Genomic DNA, 21,645 nt, shown 5'->3' with positions numbered 1-21,645 from the left:
GCGGAACCCGGAACGCACGGGCGCCCTGGGAACGCGCGCCTGGCGGTCTGCGCTGCGGCCGGGGGAAATTCGGGAGCGGACCGCCCTACTCAGACTCCCAGAGGGAAGGCAATGGCGGGGCTGTCCTCAGCTCCCCCGCCCTTCCCTCCTGGCCTGAGCGTGTGGCCTCACTGCAGGTTTGTTGGGAAAATGGTACCTGAAGGCCTCCGCCTCACCCCAAACCAAAGCGAAATAGCGGGGCCCTCCTCCTGGCACCTCCACCCTTCCTCGTCGAAGATCACGGCATCCCTGGCTCCTGCCTGCTCCCAACCCTGTGATTATGAACCCTCTTCCTGATCCCAGACGCCTGTTCAGCCCATCGGGTAGTTTCATGCTTAGGTTCACATCTGGGGATCGGGTGGACATCTTGCACCTTGACTTCCCACAAGTGAGCAAGGACAAGCTATTTCAGCCTCCCTTCTTACAAATACTAAGCTAGTGCTGGCAGCTGTTAAACACTGTCCCAAGCACGTTCCTGGATTTATCGTCCCGACTTTCTGAAGATTACTTCATACATGGGAAACCTAAGCCCATGAAATGGCCGGTGAGCCCAGGTCGTTGGGAGCCTCTCATCTTCCAGGGGAGAAGGAGCCGTCGCCCTTGGTCTGCAGCACAAGGGCACATGCACGCGGGCAGGAGCGTGTTTGCCAACTACCAGAACCTCAGGAAACCTTTCGTTTCCATTACACATTTCCCAGGGCTCCGGTCACACACATGCATCCCTGCTCCTACAACCCACACTGAACCAGCGCACTAAAATACAAGGAAACTTTTATTTTCAATTTTCATCAAGAAATTTTGCTGTGGTTTTTATGCTTTTGGTTCTTTTCCTTTTTTTTTTTCCAAACTTTATTTCATTCTAGCCGTGGCTGGAGCCGCTGGGTTCCTGGTATTAAAAAGATGCCAACAGAGGTAGCTGTGTCTCACCCAGGGGCCCAGCCCACTCCAAATACCCCAAAAAAGGAGAAAAGAAAACACAAAATAAATCAACAAAATAAAACCAAAAGAACAAAGAAATTCAGATCGTTTTCTTCAAGCCTGGCAGGAACCCACAACAGTTTGTGTGTAACAGACGTTACAGTGGGGAAAGCCAGGGCCCAGAAGAAGGCCAGCCAGCCCGCCAGCTCCCTGCAGATGGCGCCGGCGCTACTGCTGCATTCTCTCCAGCAGGAAGGGCACCACTGCCCTCACTCCCTCCCCTCCCCCAGTGGACTGGGGGCTGTTCCTTTACAACATGGAAGATGGGCAGAAGGAAGGAGAGGGTCTCTCAGGCCCCCAAGGAAGAAGCTGGGCAAGGGAAAGTGAGGAAGGTCATTGCTCAGCGGTGAAGGTGGTTATCGTCAGTCTGGATCTTCACTGCTGCTGGGCAACCTATAGCAAGAGAGAGACATGGAAGTCAGAATTCCAAACCGGTATTCACCAGATCCCCAGAGAACTCTCTGGTAGGAAGGCCCCACCTGCCCAGTTAGGGACAGAGAGTGAAAGTTACAAGTTCCAGAATGGCTCTGCTGGGACAGAGACCATGAGAAAAGGTTCTGCCCTGGCTGGTTTGGCTCAGTGGATAGAGCATCAGCCTGTGGACTGAAGGGTCCCAGGTCCGAATCCAATCAAGGGCACATGCACGGGTTGCGGGTTCGGTCCTCAGTGGGGGGCATGCAGGAGGCAGCCGATCAATGATTTTCATCATTGATGTCTCTCTCTCTCCCCTCTCCTTTCCTCTCTGAAATCAGTAAAAATATTTTTTTTTAAAGAAAAGAAAATGGTCCTACCTGCTGTGGAGTAGGTTCAGGCGCTCGGTTTGCCAGGCGGCTGAGAATGTTACGCTCCGACATCTGTAGCCTCACAGCAACTGGGGGAATCCGGGCAATAGTAGCTGGGAGTCGAGTCACATCAGCTTTCATGTCACTCAGCAGTTCTTCTAGCTGTTTCAGAACTGCAAGGGGGAAAAGGTGGTGAGCTGAGGTGAAGACCCAGCTCCTGCTTACCACAGTGGACCTGTGTCTGCCCATGACTTCTCAGTGACCAAGCGACTGATGTGCTGGAGTGCTGTCCTTTATCAGTCTCCCGACCTGGCCTCCACCACGCTCAAATTCCTACTCCTCATATTCCAGTTCCAACTGTCCATGATGCTATGCCTTTTTAAAATGTTTATTTAATTACAGGTAACTTTCAATATTATTAGTTTCAGGTGTACAGCATAATGGCTTGATGATCATGTACTTTCAAAACTGATACCCCTGACAAGTCTGGTACCATCTGACACCGTACCTGTCATGACAGCATTACTGACAACACTCCTTATTCTGTGCTCCACATCCCGTGGTTATTTTGTATCTATGCCTTTTAAAGTCACCTAACCCTCTCTGCCCTTTGCTCCCTATTGTCTCTACTTCCTCTACTTCTTGAGAAGCTTATTCCTATTGTTTCCTTTTCTCACTATCTTTCCTCTCCACCTTTTGGAGCTGTCTCCTCCTTTATTTATGCCTTCTTTTCATCATTTCACCCTCCACTTCCCTCACAATGTTTTAACTTTCATTAGAAAGGGGTCTAGATTTGTTGGGATCTTAAATCACCTTATGTTACCTCTTAAGTATCCCAGATGACATTATATTATTCTGCTTTACTTCCCACCTCCAAGAACTTGAATATATTAAAAGAGGCAAAGAACTACTATCCTTAATTGCCTCTAAGACAGTGGTTCTCAACCTTCTGGCCCTTTAAATACAGTTCCTCATGTTGTGACCCAACCATAAAATTATTTTCGTTGCTACTTCATAACTGTAATGTTGCTACTATTATGAATTGTAATGTAAATATCTGATATGCAGGATGGTCTTAGGCGACCCCTGTGAAAGGGTCATTCAACTACCAAAGGGGTCGCGACACACAGGTTGAGAACCGCTGCTCTAAGATAATAGCTTCCCAAGGAGGAAGGCACAGATCCCCAGTACATCTTAAGCTCCCAGACAAAAGGACCCTGAAAAACATTTTGGAAACAAGAAATGTGTATTGGAGAGGGGGGGAGGAAGGACTCTGAGTCAGCAGGAGGCAGGAGAGTCACTGGCTACCTTTGTGCAGGACCGCATTGGCAGGCTTGTTTCCTGCCATTGACTCCTTGGACAAGTGTTGATGACTCTCTGCCAAACACTCCACCTCAGCAAAGCGGGTATTTAGAGCCATGGAAGGGTGAGAAGGGTCCTCTGACATGTTCAGGTAAGCTGCCCGCCGAAGCTGTTCCTCAATGACCAGGGCTTGTTCTAGAAGCTGGACAAGGGATAGAGAAGAGATGAGACTTAGAGTGATACTCACTTTGCTTATTTCTTTTGTTTTGGTTAATCCTCACCCGAGAATATTTTTTTCCATTGATTTTTAGAGAAAGCAGAAGGAAGGGGGAGAGACAGAGAGGAAACATCAATGTGAGAGAGACACATCAATTGGTTGCCTCCTGCACGCACCCTGACCAGGACCAGGAATCAAGCCTGCAACAAAGGTATGTGCCCTTGACCGAATCAAACCCACAACCATTCAGTCCGTGGGCCAACGCTCTAACCACCGATCCAAACTGGCTAGGGCTACTGCTTATTTCTGATGGTCTCGGAATGCATAAAAATTAGAATCACAAATAATCCTACCTCCTAGAGGTACTGTTAACATTCTGAGATTTTTCTTTCCATAGGTATTTTTTACATAATTGAAACTATATATACATATCTATATTGTTTCACTAAAAGTTACATAGTAAGCATCTTCCTTTGTTCTTTGCTGCACTTCATAAAAGACGATTCTTAATGGTTTGCATGGTAGTCCATCCCATGGGTATATCTACATCGTATCATTTAAGTTGTTTTACTCTTTAAAATTATTTTTGGCCCTGGCCAGTGTAGCTCAGTTGTTTGGGCATTGTCCTGTGCACCAAAAGGTTGCGGGTTTGAAAACCAGTCAGGGCACATGTCCAGGCTGCAGGCTTGATCCCCCATAGGACCCCTACAGGAGGCAGCTAATCAATGTCTTGCTCTCACATCGATGTTTCTCTCTCCCTCTCCCTTCCTCTTAAAAAAAAAAAATTCTCGAAATTTTTTTGTTGCTTCCTTTGTCTCATATTTCACTTCCATTCCTTACCTTCACCAATAGGTAACCCTTCTAATATACTTACTGTGTGTCTTTTGGTGGGTGTTCTTGAAGTTTGTGCACATTTCTAGTTTACAGAATGTTCTGTATATATAAAATGCTTTCCTTTCCCCACTACGTATCTTCTTAAAGTGTCCATTTATGTTGTTATATCATATGCATTTTGTTGCTTCTAGCTGTTGCTTAGTGCTCCATGATGTGAATCCATATTTTATCTATCCACACTCCCCATTTCGAACAGCTAGGTTGCTTCCAGGCCCCAACAACAAAAATCATACTGCAACATACTCTTGTAGCTGTTGCCTGATGGAGCTGTGTAAAAGGGTCTTTGAAACATATTCCAAGAGACAGAATATTGATTCAGAAGTTATGAGACTTAATTTACTCACGCATCCACTGGTAGAGAGAATGCATTAGGGGACAGGAAAAAGGACAGTATGAGGATAATGCGCTGCTATTTCTTCCACAAGATCTGGCTCCAGCAGGGCCTACTAATTTACCTCCAAACAGACCAAGCATCCACTTTCAAGCCATATACCCTGTCTCCTTCACCAACTCCCTCTTCTGCCCCAAACTGAGCTTTTTCTAGAATTAGCCCTTGACTTGCTGCTGTTCTTTCAAAGTATTCTCCCAACAGATCTCTTCCTCTCCTAGGTCAGCCAGAACCTATATGCAAATGATTTGATGCTTTTCAAACCTGCAGGTCAAGCACTGGTTGTTCTGATTCCACCCATGTATGATGATCACTCTTTGATCCCACTTGTTTATGGTGGCACAGGTAGTGGGAGGGTTATTTACTGGTGAGAAACACCAACTGACTTGCCTAAAACTGAACTTCCTCTTTTCTACAAACTGTTCCCTCTCCTCCTCACTTCCCTGATCTGCCAATGATAATTTAATTTTCTCAGTAACTCAGGCTCAAAGCTTCAGTTATTTCTGAAGGCTTATTCCTTTGTATCTCAAATCCAGTAAGTGAGGGGTCAGCAAACTATGGCCTAGGGGCCAAATTGGGCCTGTTGCCTATTTTTGTATGGCCCAAGAGCTAAGAAATTTTTTTTTTTAACATTTCTTAAATGGCTGAAAAGTGAAAATAGTTTGTGACATTTCATAAAAATTATATGAAGTTCAAATTTCAGTGTTGACAAATAGTTTTATTGGAACACATTCATACTTATTTATGACCCGTGGCTGCTTTCATGCTACCACAGAGTTGAGTATTTGCAACAAAGATCATATGTCCACCAAAGCCTAAAATATTTACTTTCTGGCCTTTTAATAGAAAAGGTTTACTGCCGAAACCGGTTTGGCTCAGTGGATAGAGAGTCGGCCTGCGGACTGAAAGGTCCCAGGTTCGATTAATCAAGGGCATGTACCTGGGTTGCGGGCACAGCCCCAGTAGGAGATGTGCAGGAGGCAGCTGATCGATGTTTCTAACTCTCTATCTCTCTCCCTTCCTCTCTGTAAAAAATCAATAAAATATATTTAAAAAAAAAAAAAAAAGGTTTACTGACCCCTACAATAAATCAGTAAATTCCATAAATTCTTTGGTGTTTTATTTCCTTTACTATATCCTTTTCATTTTCCACAACCAGCATCATAGCTCAGCCCTTACTACCTCACAATATGATAGTTCTATAATTTCATGAATGTTGTTTTCATTTCCCTTGGTCATATTAAAACTCTTCACAAACCTTTAATGGCTACCCATTAACTATAGGGTAAAGTCCATACTCTATCCAGTGCCAAAAAACCTACCTACTGACCTCTAGCCCTTACCTACAACCTCCCACAAGTGTTTTCTATAACCCAACTGGGCCAACTTGCTTCCAAACACCCTAAGCTCTGCTGCCTCTATGTCTTTGCTGGGCTTAATCCATTTTAGGTTAGCCTTCTGTTTCTATCCATTCCAATCTCCATATTACATTCATCAAAACTTAATTCCCCATGCAGCCATTTGTGAACCCTCTCCTCACTCCCCAAATTCCATCTGGAGAACTTTCTTATGGATTCAGCAGTCTCCCTCCCAATACCCAGAAAGGCATTCACTTAATCCCATATTTGCCTCTACTTTAAACTGTAAGCACCTTGAGAACAGGCACTATGCCTTATTTGTCTTTGTATCCCTGTGCCACTCATTGCTTGGTACATAATGTTTGAAGTTTTATTAGTATACATTTCTATTTTTATACATATATATAGATATATTTTGTAGAGGAAGGGAAAGGGAGACAGAAAAATCAATGATTAGAGAGAATCATTCATCAGCTGCCTCCTGCATGCCCCCTATGGGGGATTGAGCCCGAAACCCGAGCATGTGCCCTTGACTGGATCCGGACCTGGGATCGTTCATTCAGTCCGCAGGCTGAAGCTCTACCCACTGAGCCAATCAGCTAGGACTATTAGTGTACACTTCTTACTCCCCAAATTGTACTTGGGCTTAGAGCAGCCGTGGGCAAACTACGGCCCGTTTGAAATGAAGTCCTGGGCTTCTTAGCCCTAGTGATTCTGAAAATAGAGCTCTCTACTTTGCATCTTCTTTTAGTATCCACTCCTCCCCTTATCCACACAGGTACTCTCAGACCCAGAATAAAGTACTACCAGCCCACTGACAGCCCTGCCTCCTCGGAGAGCCAGCTCAATCCACCTCTGTATCTTTCCTGAACACTCCAACCTACAGTGTTCCCCAACACACCCACTATACTAGAGTCTGCGTCATTCATTAGACAATCTTCAGCCCTTGAACAGCTGGTTAATTTTCAAGTCTGTATGTCTTGATCTTTAACACTGAAGATACTTAGAAACAAAGCCTTTCACAGAATACAAAAGTTCAGCACACACTGCCTAACCGGTTTGGCTCAGTGGATACAGCGTCGGCCTGCGGACTGAATGGTCCAGGTTCCATACCGGTCAAGGGCATGTACCTTGGTTGTGGGCACATCCCCAGTGGGGGATGTGCAGGAGGCAGCTGATATGAGATGTTTCTCTCTCATTGATGTTTCTAACTCTCTATCCCTCTCCCTTCCTCTCTGTAAAAAAATCAATAAAATATATATTTTTTTAAAAAGTTCAGCACCCAGAACACAATGAACAGTATGGTTGAATGAACAGACTCCCTCCTTTACAGTCCTTTCTGTACTTTAAGGACTGTGACTTCAACATGGTATTCCTCCCCATCCTGCTCACCTTAAACCTTCGTGCTAGAAATTTATTCTTGATCTCTAAGAAATTGCCACGGTTCATTTCACCCTTGAAAGGCTCATTGAGGATGGCATAACGTGGGTCATTCTGGATGTCCTGCCACCGGGCATAGCCATGACTATTGGAAAATTGCTCAGGAAAAACAAAACAAGGAAAGTAAGAACCTCAGTCTATGGAATCTTCAGAACCGTCACTAAGAATCACAACCCTGACTCAGGAAAAGGATACTTTATGATGCCAGCCAGCAACCAGTAGTCATGCCGTCGATGCCAGATCTCGTAAGTCTTCTTGGTGACTGTGGCTGCACGCTCTTCATTCTGCCAAAGGGAGTGCAACTCTAAAGAGGAATTTAGGGAAGGTTGAGGAGAAAAAGAAAGGCACACAACTGTGAGAATTCAAAATACTATTTATTCCTGTCCCCCTGATACCATTTTAATACTATGCCTGTGACTTTCTAACACGGAACCCAGAGGAGAATGCAATCAGCCTAGCTTTCCTCATCTACTAGAGGTTAAATCACTGTACCCTGGTTTCTAACAACCGCAATTTCATATCAGATCCCTCTAACCTCAGTGGGTCCCTCATTTTCATACCAGTAAAACCACCATCTGCAATGTTGAACATGAATCGCTGTTTAATGTTTTTTTTTTGCTTCTCATCAGTCAGGTCCTTGGGAGTCTCTCCATTCTGAAGCATCACCTCTTTTTTCTCTTCTTCTTCTTTCTTCTCTTCTACAGGATATGCAGGAGAAAAATGTTAGCTCCAGACACTGTGGCCCTTATCCATAGCACTATGTGCTACAAGATATCATCCACCTCCACCCTTTTTCCACACAGGTGTTTCTCAAACCCAGAAAAGGCACTGCTAGCCCAATGACAACTAAATATGGGGCCAAATGGAGCAGTCACTTGGGATAATGGATATATGGGTGTGGATAGGAAGGCTGGAGGTTGGAAGGGGGTGTCCCAGAGATAAAGTCCTTGCTTCTAGTTTTAGAGTCCTCCCAAACTACAATAGGCTTCTTCAAACACCAACCTTTGTCCTCCACCACAATGGGAGTCAGATCTATTGCTGACTTCTCCTCCACCTTCTCCACATCAGCAACACCTGGAAGGAACAGATGGCATTGAAAATGTATCTAAGGAAGAAGGTTCTCCACTGTTCCACACTATATCCAACTGGAACAATCCTAATCCGAAATCTTTATGATTAAAATCTTAAAAGATGTCACAGTGGGGTATGGGATTCTTCAGTGTGTTACTTCCTCCTGACATCCTACAGCCTGGCTGCAAGTCCATGAGCAACTTATTTACACAGGGATCTGTAGTGCTTGAAAATGTGGATACCTTTGGATTCTGTCTCCATGGGTTCCTCTGTCCTCTCCTTCACCTCTGCCTTTTCTACTTTCTCCTCTCCCTCAGGAGGTTCAACAAGGACCTTTTCATCCTCCAAGGCAGGGGCAGGGGGCTGTGGACACTGAAAGGAAAAAAGACAGAAGATGAAGCAGACAGGCCAGCAATGAAAAGGAGGAGTGGGTTTATCCATCTGCTTTCCATATGGCATCCAGTTACAACCATCTCTTACCTCAACAGCGGCCTCGGGTGCTGCAGATTTAACCTCCTTTTCTCCTTCTGTACTCTCTTCTTCTTTGAGGCTGTTTTCCTCTATTTTTACCCCATCCTCTGCAACCAATAGAAGACAACTTATTAGGAAGAAGGTCCTAGATCAGAGAGAATGCCATATCTTCTCAGTCTGGCTTATCTTAAATTGTCCTCTCGTGCCTTTAAGAGCCAGCCCTATACTCAGGACGGCCCTCCTAAAGTGAGAGGGAGGTTGCTGTGTGTCCTGCCAGACTCCCCTGTTTTACTGAGCACAGGTGAGCAGAGAAACCATAGGCCAGGACAAGAACAGAGGAACAGAAATGACAGTACAGGCAGACTTACCAGCCGGTGGGGCAGGTGCAGGAGTATTGGGTTGTGTGTCCCCTGGAGTAGAGGGTGTAGGTGTCTTTGGGGAAGGTGACCCTGGCTGGGACATTTTCTTGTTTTCCTCTACTTCAGCGAGTTCAGGCATACTCCAGCGCCCATTAACATGCTCAAACTCCTGAACCTGCAGCAACAGGACAAGATGTTGAAGATCCAATTCCAGCTCTAGGTTCCTTTCCTATGGCCCTCCAGTTTCCCCTAGAAACCCTGAAAATGGAGAGACGTTCAGGGCTCACCTTCTTGCGAATCAAGGACATGACACCAATCCTAGTAAGAACATGCTGGCGAGACAGGCCTTCTCGGGGGACACCATCAGCAAAGGTCTCAGCCCCATCTGCTCCTGGCTCACATAAATGCCGCATAAAAAGAGAGACGTAAGCCCTGTAGTGAAGAAATAGAGAAATGAGTTAAACAGCGATTATGCCAGCTCCTAGACCAGGTTTTTCCCCACTACCAACTAGGTACTATCCCAGACAACTATGGCTTCATCCTGAGGTAAAACCCATCATCACTGTGAAGGCTGGTCTCCAAACTCCATGCCATGTCCCAGATAGGAACACACCTTACTAAGAGCTTCACCTGCCAACTTCATCAGAGAAAACAGCCCATTTCCCTGCACAGCTGGACTAGTGCCATAGAAGCCCTTGCACTAAGTCAATCCTATTCCGTCTCTCAACTTACTTGAACTCTTTCTCCGATTTGCCTCGCAGATCTCTCACAAGCCACTGAGTGGTAAAAGCATCCTGAGGTGGCATCCCATATCGCATAATTGCATTAAGAAAGGCTTTTCGCTGCCGAGCATTAAAACCAAGTACCTAGGGGGAGAAGGAACCTAGGTGAGAGGGAGCAGGTCTTACTCCACCAAAGACCCAATATCAGCACTAACCCACCCCTCCCTAGAATCATACAGCACTTACTTCAATATTCCCACCCACACGGGCCAACAGAGGAGGCAATGGCTTATCTTTATCATTCCGCAGGCCCTTGCGACTGGGCCTGCGGGGAGCTGCAAGAAGAAAAGAATGCATGAGTGATACTGGTAGGATATTAGACAAAGCAATATTTAAACAAGAAGAAGAGAAGCATAGCCCTCACCTTCTGAACGTTCATCAAAGTCTTCATCACCTTCCTCTGAGGCCACTGAATAATCGGACTGGTTGTCGGACTGGTCGTCCTGCCAATCTGGAGGGAGAGAGGGCAGATGAGCGGGGCCCACTGCTCTAGTGGAACGGCCCATGGGTGGGGGGCGGGGCCGGCCACACACACCTCGGTCCTCCTGCGAGCCATCATTGTAGTTGACCTGTTTACGGATTCTTTTTCCTTTGCCCAGATTTCGGGCCAAATCTTCTTGCTGCTGCTCATAATGGTGCCGCAGCAATTTTTCCCAGTAGTCAGGATCCACACTTTCTTCCTGTTTTATGATTTCCCGTTCTACCTCCTCTTCCTCCTGGGACAGAGGGAGGGCCAGGACTCAGGGGTGCTGAAGTCAGCACCACCAGCTACCCCTGGTCCTCACAGTTCCCATTCTGCTAGCTCCTTTTCATGACTGGACTCTGAAATACTTGGTGTGCCTGCTTGAACCTAAGAACTTAAAAGAAATTGAAGTGACACAACATGGCTCCTCATAATTATGTGTAGATCAGCAGTCAACATAACCAAAGAAAAACATGGAATGGAGCCATTATCACAAGAGATGGGTGAAGAGATAGTGTTTCTTCTACCCTTTTTATTGACACATACACAGTTGGGAGACAGCAAATGTAGAAAAGAGAGATTAGAGCCTTAGCAAGACAGAATGGAGCCACTTCTGAAATCCTGCAAAAGATTTTCATAACAGATAAAGTAGGACGGTTATGCTCTTCTAAACTTCATAAATGTGTGCAAAAAACAGAATTACACATGTAGGGTACCCCAAAAAATTGTATGCACACTTTAATAGTTGACAACTCACTTAATTATACTCCTTTTCAGATTTAACTGGTTTGAAATAATGGATAAAGCCAGACTAAACTTTAAACAAAGATGACTTATCAAAAAGTGCCATTAGACTTTTTTTATGGGGATACATAATAAAGTTTATGGTACAAAACTGGCACCAGTCATCAGCAGTGCCTGGACCAGAATAGAACGGTCATCAGTTTGAAAACAGACATTGAAAAAAATTATTCATTTCTGTAGATTCTTTTAAATTCAAAAGTGAACTATATGCTAATAAATACTGACTTTGGAATCATTCAAAGTGTGTATACATTTTTGGGGGGACAACCAGCATATATCATCTTATGTCTCTGTAATGGACATAAACATTTTTATGCTCCTCTGAAAGTCTCGTTACTTTTTCAGGATCACTGATTCCAAATCCCTTATGTTAGAATTAGAGGCCTGGTGCACAAATTCAATGCATGGGTGGGGGTCCCTTGGCCTGGCCATTGATCATTGGGGCCAATCGGGGCCGTCTCACCCAGTCCCGATCGGCCTATCAGGGCCAGTCGGGGGGGAGAGAGGCGGGTAGGGACCACAGGAGGTTGGCAGGCCACGAGAGGTTGGCTATGGGAGCGCACTGACCACCAGGGGTAACTCCTGCGTTGAGCGTCTGCCTTCTGGTGGTCAGTGCACATCATAGCAACTGGTTATTCGGTCATTCGGTCACTTAGGCTTTTATATGTATAGATGGCTCAGTGGTTGAGCATTGACCTATGAACCAGGAAGTCACAGTTCAATTCCTAGTCAGGGCACATGCCCGGGTTGTGGGCTCGATCCCCAGTGGGGGGCATGCAGGAGGCAGCCAATCAATGATTTTATTCCATCACCAATGTTTCTCTCTCCCTCTCCCTTCATCTTTGAAATCAATAAAAATTAGATTAAAAGTTTTTTTTTTGTTTTGTTTTGTTTTTTTTTTGTCTAGTGAAGCTTAATAACTTAAATTGCATTCATTTGGGGGAGAGGGGGGAATTCGCACATCTTTACCTAAAGATGAAAAAAAATTATTACATTGCACATTTCTCTCTGCTAAGTATGACTTAGGGCAAAGCAATAAAAACTGCTGCTACTAGCAAAATATTAAAAACAACCTAAATATCCATTATTATTAAATTAATAAATGTTGGGGTTTGGGGTGGATGAAGGGGGTCAAAGGTACAAACTTGAAATTATAAAATAAGTAAGTCAATGTACAGCATGGTGACTATAGTTAATGATACTATATTACATATTCAAAAGTTGCTGAAAAAGTCAACCTTAAAAGTTCTCAGAAGAAAAAACATTTTGTAATTATATCGCAATGGATATTAACCAGATTTATTGTGATCATTTCACAATACATACGCAAATTATCAAATTATGATGCTGCACACCTGAAACTAACATTATATGTCAATTATACCTCAATTTTTTAAAATAAATAAATTATGGTACTTTCAAACAAGAATATACTATGCAGGTGGAAAAAAGTTGGAGAGTTTATGTGCTGATTTAGACTATATCTTCAAGATTTAGTAAGTAGATAAAAGCAACGTAGAGAACATTATGTATAAGAAACTACTTTCACCATAGCCGATTTGGCTCAGTGGATAGAACGTTGGCCTGACAAGTCCTGGGTTCAATTCTGGTCAATGGCACGTACCTCAGTTGCAGGCTCAATCCCCAGCCCCGGTCAGGGAGCGCATGCAGAGGAGGTAACCAATCAATGTGTCTCACATCAATGTTTCTCTCTCTGTCTCTCCCTCTCCATTCTACTCTCTCTAAAAATCAATTGGGAAAAAACAAACCACGAATAAACAAACAAATAAATAAATAAAATTCAATAGAAAGCGCAGCAGGCGTGGCTCAGTGGTTCAGTGTCCACTTATAAACCAGGAGGTCACGGTTCAATTCCTGGTCAGGGTACATGCCCAGGTTGCAGGCTTGATCCCCAGTAGGGGGTGTGCAGGAGGCAGCTGATCAGTGATTCTCTCTCATCATTAATGTTTCTATCTCTCTCTTCCTCTCTGAAATCAATAAAAATATTTAAAAAAATAAAAATCAATGGAAAAATATTCTCGGGTGAGAATTAACAACAACAACAAAAACCAAACAGCTATTTTTGTGTTTAAAAGAAAAAGAGAAAATGTGCTTGTGTGTATGTTTATGTGTATGCATGGATGAATACATATGTAACTTTTATGTACATATAACACTTTTAGAAAGACATACAGGAAACTGAGCTTGATCAGTGGTTGAACATCAAACTATAAACCAGGAGGTCATGGTTTGATTCTCAGTTAGGGCACATGCCTGGGTTGTGGGCTTGATCCCCAGTAGGGGATGTGCAGGAGGCAGCTGATTGATGCTCTCATTATTGATATCTCTATCTCTCTCCTTCTCCCTTCCTCTCTGAAATCAATAAAAATATATTTAAAAAACAAAGAATTAAAAAAAAAAAAGAAACTGGATACATAAGTTATCCCTAGGGAGGGAAGGAACTAGGTAGCCAGACAGGGATGAAAGAGAAACTCTGTATCTTTTGAATCTTGAACCATGTGAATTACAATCTAATCTATAATAAAAAAAGGGTAAATTGCTAATTAGACTGGACGTCATTCCATATGTCCTTCCTGATGAAGCCGGCCCAGAGGGAAGCAGCCCGGGTCCCAGGTGCTGGAAGGAAGCCGGTGCCAGCAGCTGGGAGAAGGAAGGCCTACTCTTGCACGAATTTTCGTGCATCAGGCCTTTAGTCAAAAAATAAAATTTTAAAATATTATAAAGTAAACAGCAGCTACAGCCACTAATAAGAAGGCCATTTGTATACCTGTGTAATCCTTAGCAGAGGTTATCAATGGGAGGGAGAGTACCACCCCTCCCTCCCAACCACGTGCTGTCCCAGTCAATCACTTCTATATGTAGTCCCTGCCCTGGCAGGAATGTGGAGCACCTTCAGGAGGGCCGTTTTGATTGAATATGGTCTCGAGACCTATGTCAGACTTTTCAACCAGTTACACATAACTAAGGTTAGTAGCATCACCTTCAAGGACAAAGACAATAGATACATATCAGAAAAACACAGCAAGAGGAATAGTTCTGAGTTGAAAGTCTGAGAAAAAATGGTAAAGACCACAGTAACCTATGTCAATTCAAAGAACCCTGAGCTGAGTGGTTTAAAGAGGACCAACGGAGAAGGCAAATTTTTTTTCATTTTACACCCAACATTATCATTTGGGAGAATAAATTATTACAGATGCCACACATTTTATTACTGTTTTAGTATTTTTCTGTTTTTTGTTTTCTTTTTTACCTAAAAAGACAAAGAAAAGGAAGGGAAGTAGAAAAAAGGGAAAACAACAATTCTAATGTTTTAAAAGGCACAGAGAGACAGGCTGTCTAGGTATGTATCTATTTCCTGTCTTTTCTCCAAATAGACTTAAAAATAGCAAACAAGCCCTGGTCAGTTTTGCTTAATGGTTAGAGCATCAGCCAGCAGATGAAGGGTCCAAGGTTTGATTCCCAGTAAAGGGCACATACCTCCACATACCTAGGTTGAAGGCTCACCCTCACCCTTGCCCATGTGTGGAAGGCAACCAATCGATGTCTCTCACCTCTCTCTACCCCCCTCCCTCCCTCCCTTCCTCTTTCTCTCCCGCCTCTCTAAAAAAAATAAAAAAGTCAATGGGAAAAATATTCTTAGGTCAGTGATGGCGAACCTTTTGAGCTCGGCGTGTCAGCATTTTGAAAAACCCTAACTTAACTCTGGTGCCGTATCACATATAGAAATTTTTTGATATTTGCAACCATAGTAAAACAAAGACTTACAATTTTGATATTTATTTTATATATTTAAATGCCATTTAACGAAGAAAAATCAACCAAAAAAATGAGTTCGCATGTCACCTCTGACACGCGTGTCATAGGTTCGCCATCACTGTCTTAGGTGAAGATAAAAAAAAAAAAAAGCAAACAAAAGTTTACTTGTAGGATTAACAAAATACCTAAGAGAAAATGAGATTCTGATAAAGAACTAATATAATTGTTTTGAGTGTGAAAATTGTGGGTTTCCTGACAGCCACAGCAAAAATAAAAATGTGATTAATCATGTTATAGTATTGATTTTCAAAAGAAGACATATATTCAACTCATCAATGTACTAATTTGCCTACAGATATTTTCTTCCTGTTTCAAATACCATCCTGGTCTCAGTTCCAATTTTGGATCAACCACCAAGCAAAGCAATGCCTTGGACTCATACTCACCCCCATTTCTTCTTCCCGCACTACATACTGGGCCACTTTGAATGAGCTCAAATATTCATTCATGCCCTGCAATTCTGTGTCTTCAGTCTCATCCTGGTTACGGTCCAGCAGTCGTTCAATGGCCTTATCATCATAGTGGATAACACTGCTATCCTCTCCCTCTTTGTTGTCTCCTCCTATAAAGAATCAAGGGTCCATATGCCCAAAGTCAGCTTCAGCAGCTGCAGTAGAAAAAGCAAGTTCCACAGGACCCTAGGTCCAAGTCCCAGGACCCTAAGTATCAAATATATACTTTAGAGAGGCCAAGCCCCAAACCAAAACAAGTTCCTGACTAGCTCACCTCCATCTGTGGCTTCATCCTTGAATAATTCCTCAGTGCCAAACTTGAGGATGTCATCAAGCTCCTGTTTGGACATGGATCCAGTCTTGGAGCCCAGCCCAGGCCGAACCACTAGATGCGTCAGCATCATCTTCTTTTTAGCCACCTGCGTGATACGCTCCTCCACTGACGCACGGGTCACAAACCGATAGATCATCACCTTCTTATTTTGCCCAATACGGTGAGCTCTGCTAAAGGCCTGGAGTAGGGCACAAAATGAAGCCAGAAATTGAAGTAACCACACTTTCCTGCTTTCACTCTCGCCGAGAGTTCCACATAAGCAAAATCTAGCACTAGGCAGGAGCTGCAGCTTGCCTTCATACAGAACTTCCTTTTACACCACTGCCCCCAGACACCACCCTCTATCATGTTACCCAAAATAGAACCACAGATAACCCAAAATTTCTGGCTTACAATTCAGTAAAAGACATAAAAAGAATCTATTGTTTTCCCCTGAAAACAACTAATTCCAGATGGTGGAGCCCTCACTTCTGGTAAATTACTGTATACCAACGCTGCTACCTCTGCTCACCTGAATGTCATTATGGGGGTTCCAGTCAGAGTCATAGATAATGACTGTGTCAGCAGTGGCCAAATTTATTCCAAGGCCCCCAGCTCGAGTGGAAAGCAAGAAGCAGAACTGTTGAGCACCCGGTGCTAAGAAAAAAACCAAAAACATCATTAGAAGTGTCTACTGAATTCCAATTAACAAATGTAGAAGGAATTTCAGAAATATAAAACCTCATAAGCCAACACCACAGAAATAATCATTGTAAGCAAGGTCCACCGATGGATACTAAAATCAGCATGAAAGTTTAAGGAGAAACAGGGTATCACCATAGACTCAAACACCTCTCAAGATATTTATCAACTACAATGGGGAGAAAAGTAACTTTACAGTGGAGAAACTCAGCAGACACCACCTGAACAAGTGGTCAAAGTTACCATCACCAACAATGAGACATTCACATCATGTCCTCCCCCTCAATATGACGCATTGAAAAGGACACAGCATCGCTTCTTAGTATTCTTGCCCAACATGCCTCATCTCAATCTAATCATGAAAAAACTGACATTCCACAAATAGCTGACCAGTAATCATCAAAAGTATCAATGTCATGAAAGAAAAGGAAAGAATGAAGAACTGTCACATACAGGAAAAGAATCAACAACTTAATCAATGTCGGCTCTGGGCCTGGATCCTGAAATACTAAAAGGACATTAGGGGGGAAACTGGTGACATTTCAGTTAGAGTCTATAGTTTATTTAACAATATAATACCAGTGCTAATTTTCTGATTTTGAGAATTGTACTGTGGTTATATAACTTGTTATTAAGAGAAGCAGGGTGAAGAGTATACATGAACTCTCTGTACTATTTTTGAAACTTTTTGTTAAGTCTAACATTATTTTTTTTAAAAGAAGAGGTAGTGCCCAGATAAAGTAGCTCAGTTGGTTGAGCGCCATCCCGTGCACCAAAAGGTTGCTGGTTCAAGTCCCGGTCAGGGCACATACCTGGGTTTCAGGTCTGAAGCCCAGTCAAAAAGTGTATGGAATGTTTCTCTCTCAGATCAATGTCTCCCCCCCGCCCCCTTCTCTCTTTCCTCTAAGTATGTCCTCAGATGAGAATTTAAAAAACACAATAAAATAAAAAGAAGTGGTAGCTACTGAGACAGGTCTGCTACTAACTTGTGATAAGTGCTTGGATAAATCCTGGTCCCTCCTGGGCCTCAAGATACAATGAGGACGATTAAAGAAAATGTTCTTTCCAGAGAAAGAATGAAGACTTCAAAGAAAAAAACTTCCTAGGAATAGTCCAATACACTCTTCCAATCAAAACATTTTAAAAAATTTATTTTTCATATGAATTGACAAAGACCCAGAAGAACTATACAGAAAAGCAGATGCACAAGAAGAGCAAGTGACTGGCCCAAAGACACAGTGAATGAGGATGCCTAGAACTATGCCACTCCTTCCCACATACCGTTGAAGCGGTCAATGGCCTCTTGACGCATGTTCCCAGTGATTCCACCATCAATACGTTCATATTTATAACCTTCATGTTCCAAAAAATCCTCTAGCAGGTCCAGCATCTTGGTCATCTGGAAAAGGAGCAAGTTTAATTATGGGAAAGTCAGATGAAAATTCTTTCCCTCATGTCACTGAGGGTGTTTACTGCTATCTCTTAAAGGTCCCAGCTCAATCCACATAATACCTGGGAGAAGATGAGTACACGGTGCCCACCCTCCTTAAGGTTCTTGAGCATCTTCTGCAGAAGCAATAATTTCCCAGATGCTCTGATTAGGGCACTGCCATCATACATGCCATTAGGCATCTTAGGGGCTTCCTGAGGAGAGAAGCAAAGAAGAAAAAAACATTGAAAGAAAGCCCAACAGAGCAGTTCCAACCCAGAGAAGAACAAGAGTGGCACAACATACCATTGCAGCCACGGGAAAGAGATATGGGTGGTTGCAGCACTTCTTAAGATCCATCACCACATTCAGCAGAGAGACCTGGTTGCCACCACCTCGAGCATTGAGTGCTTCAAAATTTCGAGTGAGGATGTACTTGTAGTATTTCCTGCATGGGCAAGGGAGGAAGATAAGTCAGACTCAAGTCTCCACATGCCTCAAAATGCAGTCCTAAGATCTGATATCTTCCTTCCAATATATCTCACTTTGGGTCTAAGGAAACCTAACAAGCACTACCACCACCATCATTTTAAATAAGGTAAGATATAACTAACTACATAAGAACCAAGAGAAAAAAACAATAAAAAGAACCAAGAACTCCAGCTGCCTGGCATTAGATGTCTTTAGGCCTTGCTTACACCTGTCACCAGGTGCCTTGAAGCAGAGTGTGGTGAGGAATAAGAAACACTCTGCAACCCAGCCAGTGTGGCTCAGTGGTTGAGCATCGACCTATGAACCAGGTCATGGTTTGATTCCCCGGTTCAATTCCCCGTCAAGGCACATGCTCAGGTTTCAGGCTCGATCCCCACTTGGGGGCGTGCAGGAGACAGCCTATCGGTGGTTCTCTCTCATCATTGATGTTTCACCTCTCTCTCCCTCCCCCTTCCTCTCTGAAATAAATAAAATATATTTTTTTTAAAAAGAAAGAAAGAAAGAAACACTTTACAGCCGGGCTGATGTCTAACAGTATTTGCAAAATGGAGTCAATATTTCGTTCCTTCTAACTCACTTTTGCATAGGGCTCAGTTCCACACGCACAATCAGCTCTGTCTTAGATGGCATATTCTTGAACACATCAGCTTTGAGCCGCCGCAACATGTGAGGCCCCAGCATGTCATGCAGTTTTTTAATCTGATCCTCCTTGGCAATGTCAGCAAACTCCTCCAAGAAGCCTTCCAAATTGCTTCAGAAAGAGAAAGGAAAACATTGTTGGAGAGGGAGAAGGAAAGTGATATAAGAAATGGACAACAGGAAGAGCAGAAGCAGAACTGAGTCGATTATACATTAACACACACTTACTGGAACCTCTCAGGGGTGAGAAAGTTGAGCAGATGAAACAGCTCTTCCAGATTGTTTTGTAATGGAGTCCCAGTCAGCAGCAGCTTATGCTGGAGTGAGTAACCATTTAAGACCCGGAAGAACTGGTGAAGCAGATGGAGAGAGGTGAAACTCAATGAAATGAGGGCTCCAGTATATCTCTGCAGAACTCCCAAGCTGTTTCACTGACCAATACTTTGGTTTCCCACCCCCAACTCCACCTCTCTTTTAAGGCCTGGCCACCAAGGGGTATCAGTAAGGAAGAAAAACAAAGACCGTTTTTCCCTTTCCTCTCCTCCTAGGTCTCCCCTTATGAGTAGGTGGTATTAAAAACTAACACTGGAGGCCATAATCTCCCTCCCTTCCCCCTCACCTTAGACTGATTGTTCTTGAGCCGATGGGCTTCATCCACAATGAGGCAGGCCCAGTCAATAGAGCCCAAGATAGCCATGTCAATGGTGATCAACTCATAGGACGTCAACAGCACATGGAACTTCACAGATGCCTCTTTCTGCACAAGACGGCAACCTGGTTACTAATGTTCAACTTTTCCAGCATCAGCAAACCCAAGGGACTTATGGGGCTTTTCCCTCCTTCCAGCTGTAATCTTTTTCACCTCATCCCAGGAACCGGGTCACAAGGAGGCAAACAAAGCCCTAACAACAACTCCCCCTTGAGAGTGATCTCCCTTCCACTGAGATACCTTCATGCGAGAGGCCTTCTTGCCACCACGAATGGCGTTGTCTTCAAAAGAGAACTCATTTTCTCGGATGATGGCCCGGCTGTCTTTGTCGCCCACATAAGTCACCACATACATATCTGGAGCCCACATTTCAAACTCCCGCTCCCAGTTGATAATGGTAGAAAGAGGGGCACTCACTAGGAAGGGGCCTTTGGAATGACCCTTTGAGGAAGAAACGAAGAACAGAGTAAGGACAAAGGGCCCATTCCACTACAACCCCAGAGCCCACCTCTACCCCAAGCCCCAGAAACTATCCAAGTATTGGCATACACCTATTCCTACCCTGACCTTCTCTATGTATGAAAACGCTCTGCCCACTCCTTTCCACAAGGCCATACCCACCATTATAGAGAACGCAAAACCTTACCTCTTCCATTAAGTCTTTCTATACTAATTCCACCCATAATTCTGCTGATCTCAACACAAATCCATAGAGGCTCTATGTACCCACCACTAATCCTACCTATGGCTCCATGCCCCCAAATATTTCTCTGTGTACATGTCTTATCTTACTGTCATTCAAGGTTAGCAATCATTTTTTTCTTCTTCTCTCTCCTCAGAGTGTAAGAGAAGACCATGAACATAAAATACCCCCACAAAGAAATAATAGGCCCAGCTTTCCTACCTCCTTGTAGAGAGAATACAGGAAGACTGCTGTCTGGACAGTTTTCCCAAGGCCCATCTCATCAGCCAAGATGGTATCTGTGCCCTGAGCCCAGGAGAAGCGCAACCAATTCAAGCCCTCCATTTGATACGGGTGCAGGGTTCCACCTGTGGCATCCAGGTACTCTGGCTGTCGCTCATACTTCACTGTTGGCTGAAGGATGAAATAAAGAAGTTGAGAGCTAGCAAGGGATTCCCTTGCTTTCATAACAGAGCTGCCTCCTGCTCACACATTTTCACTATATCCTCCTTGGGGGAGCCACAGAAAATTGTGGAGAAAAAGATCCTCATTAATTATTGTAACTTTGTGTTTGATAACAACCTATCAGGCAGATGAAGGTCTTGGGGTCCCACAGATCTTTGAGAAAAGACATATCATAGCCTCCCTAGCAATACATTAATTCTGCAGTCAGGATCCACCAGATAATCCTATGTCCCCGTCCCCACTGCTGCCCCCAAGATTCATCTTTTTAACCTTAATCGTCCTCACATCTCACACAGACACACACCAGAGGAAATAAGCCATGAATTAAGGATCAGAAGACCCAGGTTCCAATGTTTCATAAAAGCTTGGTTGTATGATCACCCCACCCCGACCCCCATAACACTTCCTCAGTCATTTAAAACACCACCTCCTGGCCCTAGCCAGGTAGCTGAGTTGATTAGAGCATTGTCCCAATACGCAAAGGTTGCAGGTTCCATCTCCAGTCAGGGTACAAGAAATAACCAATGAATGCATTAATAAGTAGAAAAAACAATGTGTTTTTCTCTCTCTCTAAAAA

General features: G+C 43.8%; 1 protein-coding gene across 5 annotated transcripts in view; it reads right to left on the bottom strand.

Annotated features, from left to right (window-relative positions):
• Positions 1–855: 855 nt before the first annotated feature.
• CHD4 (chromodomain helicase DNA binding protein 4) overlaps positions 856–21,645 on the bottom strand; it is a 29,301-nt gene continuing 8,511 nt past the window's right edge. For 2 of the 5 annotated variants that reach the window (XM_005873707.2, XM_005873708.2), the window contains exons 14-39: positions 20,826–21,017; positions 20,162–20,362; positions 19,832–19,969; positions 19,441–19,562; positions 19,151–19,324; positions 18,388–18,529; positions 18,165–18,296; positions 17,934–18,051; positions 16,483–16,607; positions 15,912–16,149; positions 15,572–15,747; positions 10,617–10,797; positions 10,446–10,532; positions 10,268–10,356; positions 10,032–10,165; positions 9,587–9,731; positions 9,309–9,474; positions 8,950–9,047; positions 8,712–8,841; positions 8,401–8,472; positions 7,959–8,096; positions 7,594–7,702; positions 7,351–7,483; positions 3,108–3,303; positions 1,809–1,972; positions 856–1,410 (exon numbers count right to left, since the gene is read on the bottom strand). In XM_005873707.2, the coding sequence (XP_005873769.1) occupies positions 1,393–1,410; positions 1,809–1,972; positions 3,108–3,303; positions 7,351–7,483; positions 7,594–7,702; positions 7,959–8,096; positions 8,401–8,472; positions 8,712–8,841; positions 8,950–9,047; positions 9,309–9,474; positions 9,587–9,731; positions 10,032–10,165; positions 10,268–10,356; positions 10,446–10,532; positions 10,617–10,797; positions 15,572–15,747; positions 15,912–16,149; positions 16,483–16,607; positions 17,934–18,051; positions 18,165–18,296; positions 18,388–18,529; positions 19,151–19,324; positions 19,441–19,562; positions 19,832–19,969; positions 20,162–20,362; positions 20,826–21,017 (3,618 nt within the window). In that variant the 3' untranslated portion in view covers positions 856–1,392. Of the gene's footprint in view, positions 1,411–1,808; positions 1,973–3,107; positions 3,304–7,350; positions 7,484–7,593; positions 7,703–7,958; positions 8,097–8,400; positions 8,473–8,711; positions 8,842–8,949; positions 9,048–9,308; positions 9,475–9,586; positions 9,732–10,031; positions 10,166–10,267; positions 10,357–10,445; positions 10,798–15,571; positions 15,748–15,911; positions 16,150–16,482; positions 16,608–17,933; positions 18,052–18,164; positions 18,297–18,387; positions 18,530–19,150; positions 19,325–19,440; positions 19,563–19,831; positions 19,970–20,161; positions 20,363–20,825; positions 21,018–21,645 lie in introns of all 5 variants that reach the window. The other 3 variants (XM_014545671.1, XM_014545673.1, XM_014545670.1) reach the window with 3 other exon arrangements.

This window comes from Myotis brandtii, unplaced genomic scaffold (assembly GCF_000412655.1).
Source record: "Myotis brandtii unplaced genomic scaffold, ASM41265v1 scaffold417, whole genome shotgun sequence".
Lineage (NCBI taxonomy): Eukaryota > Metazoa > Chordata > Mammalia > Chiroptera > Vespertilionidae > Myotis > Myotis brandtii.
This window is presented reverse-complemented; position numbering and strand designations above follow the sequence as displayed.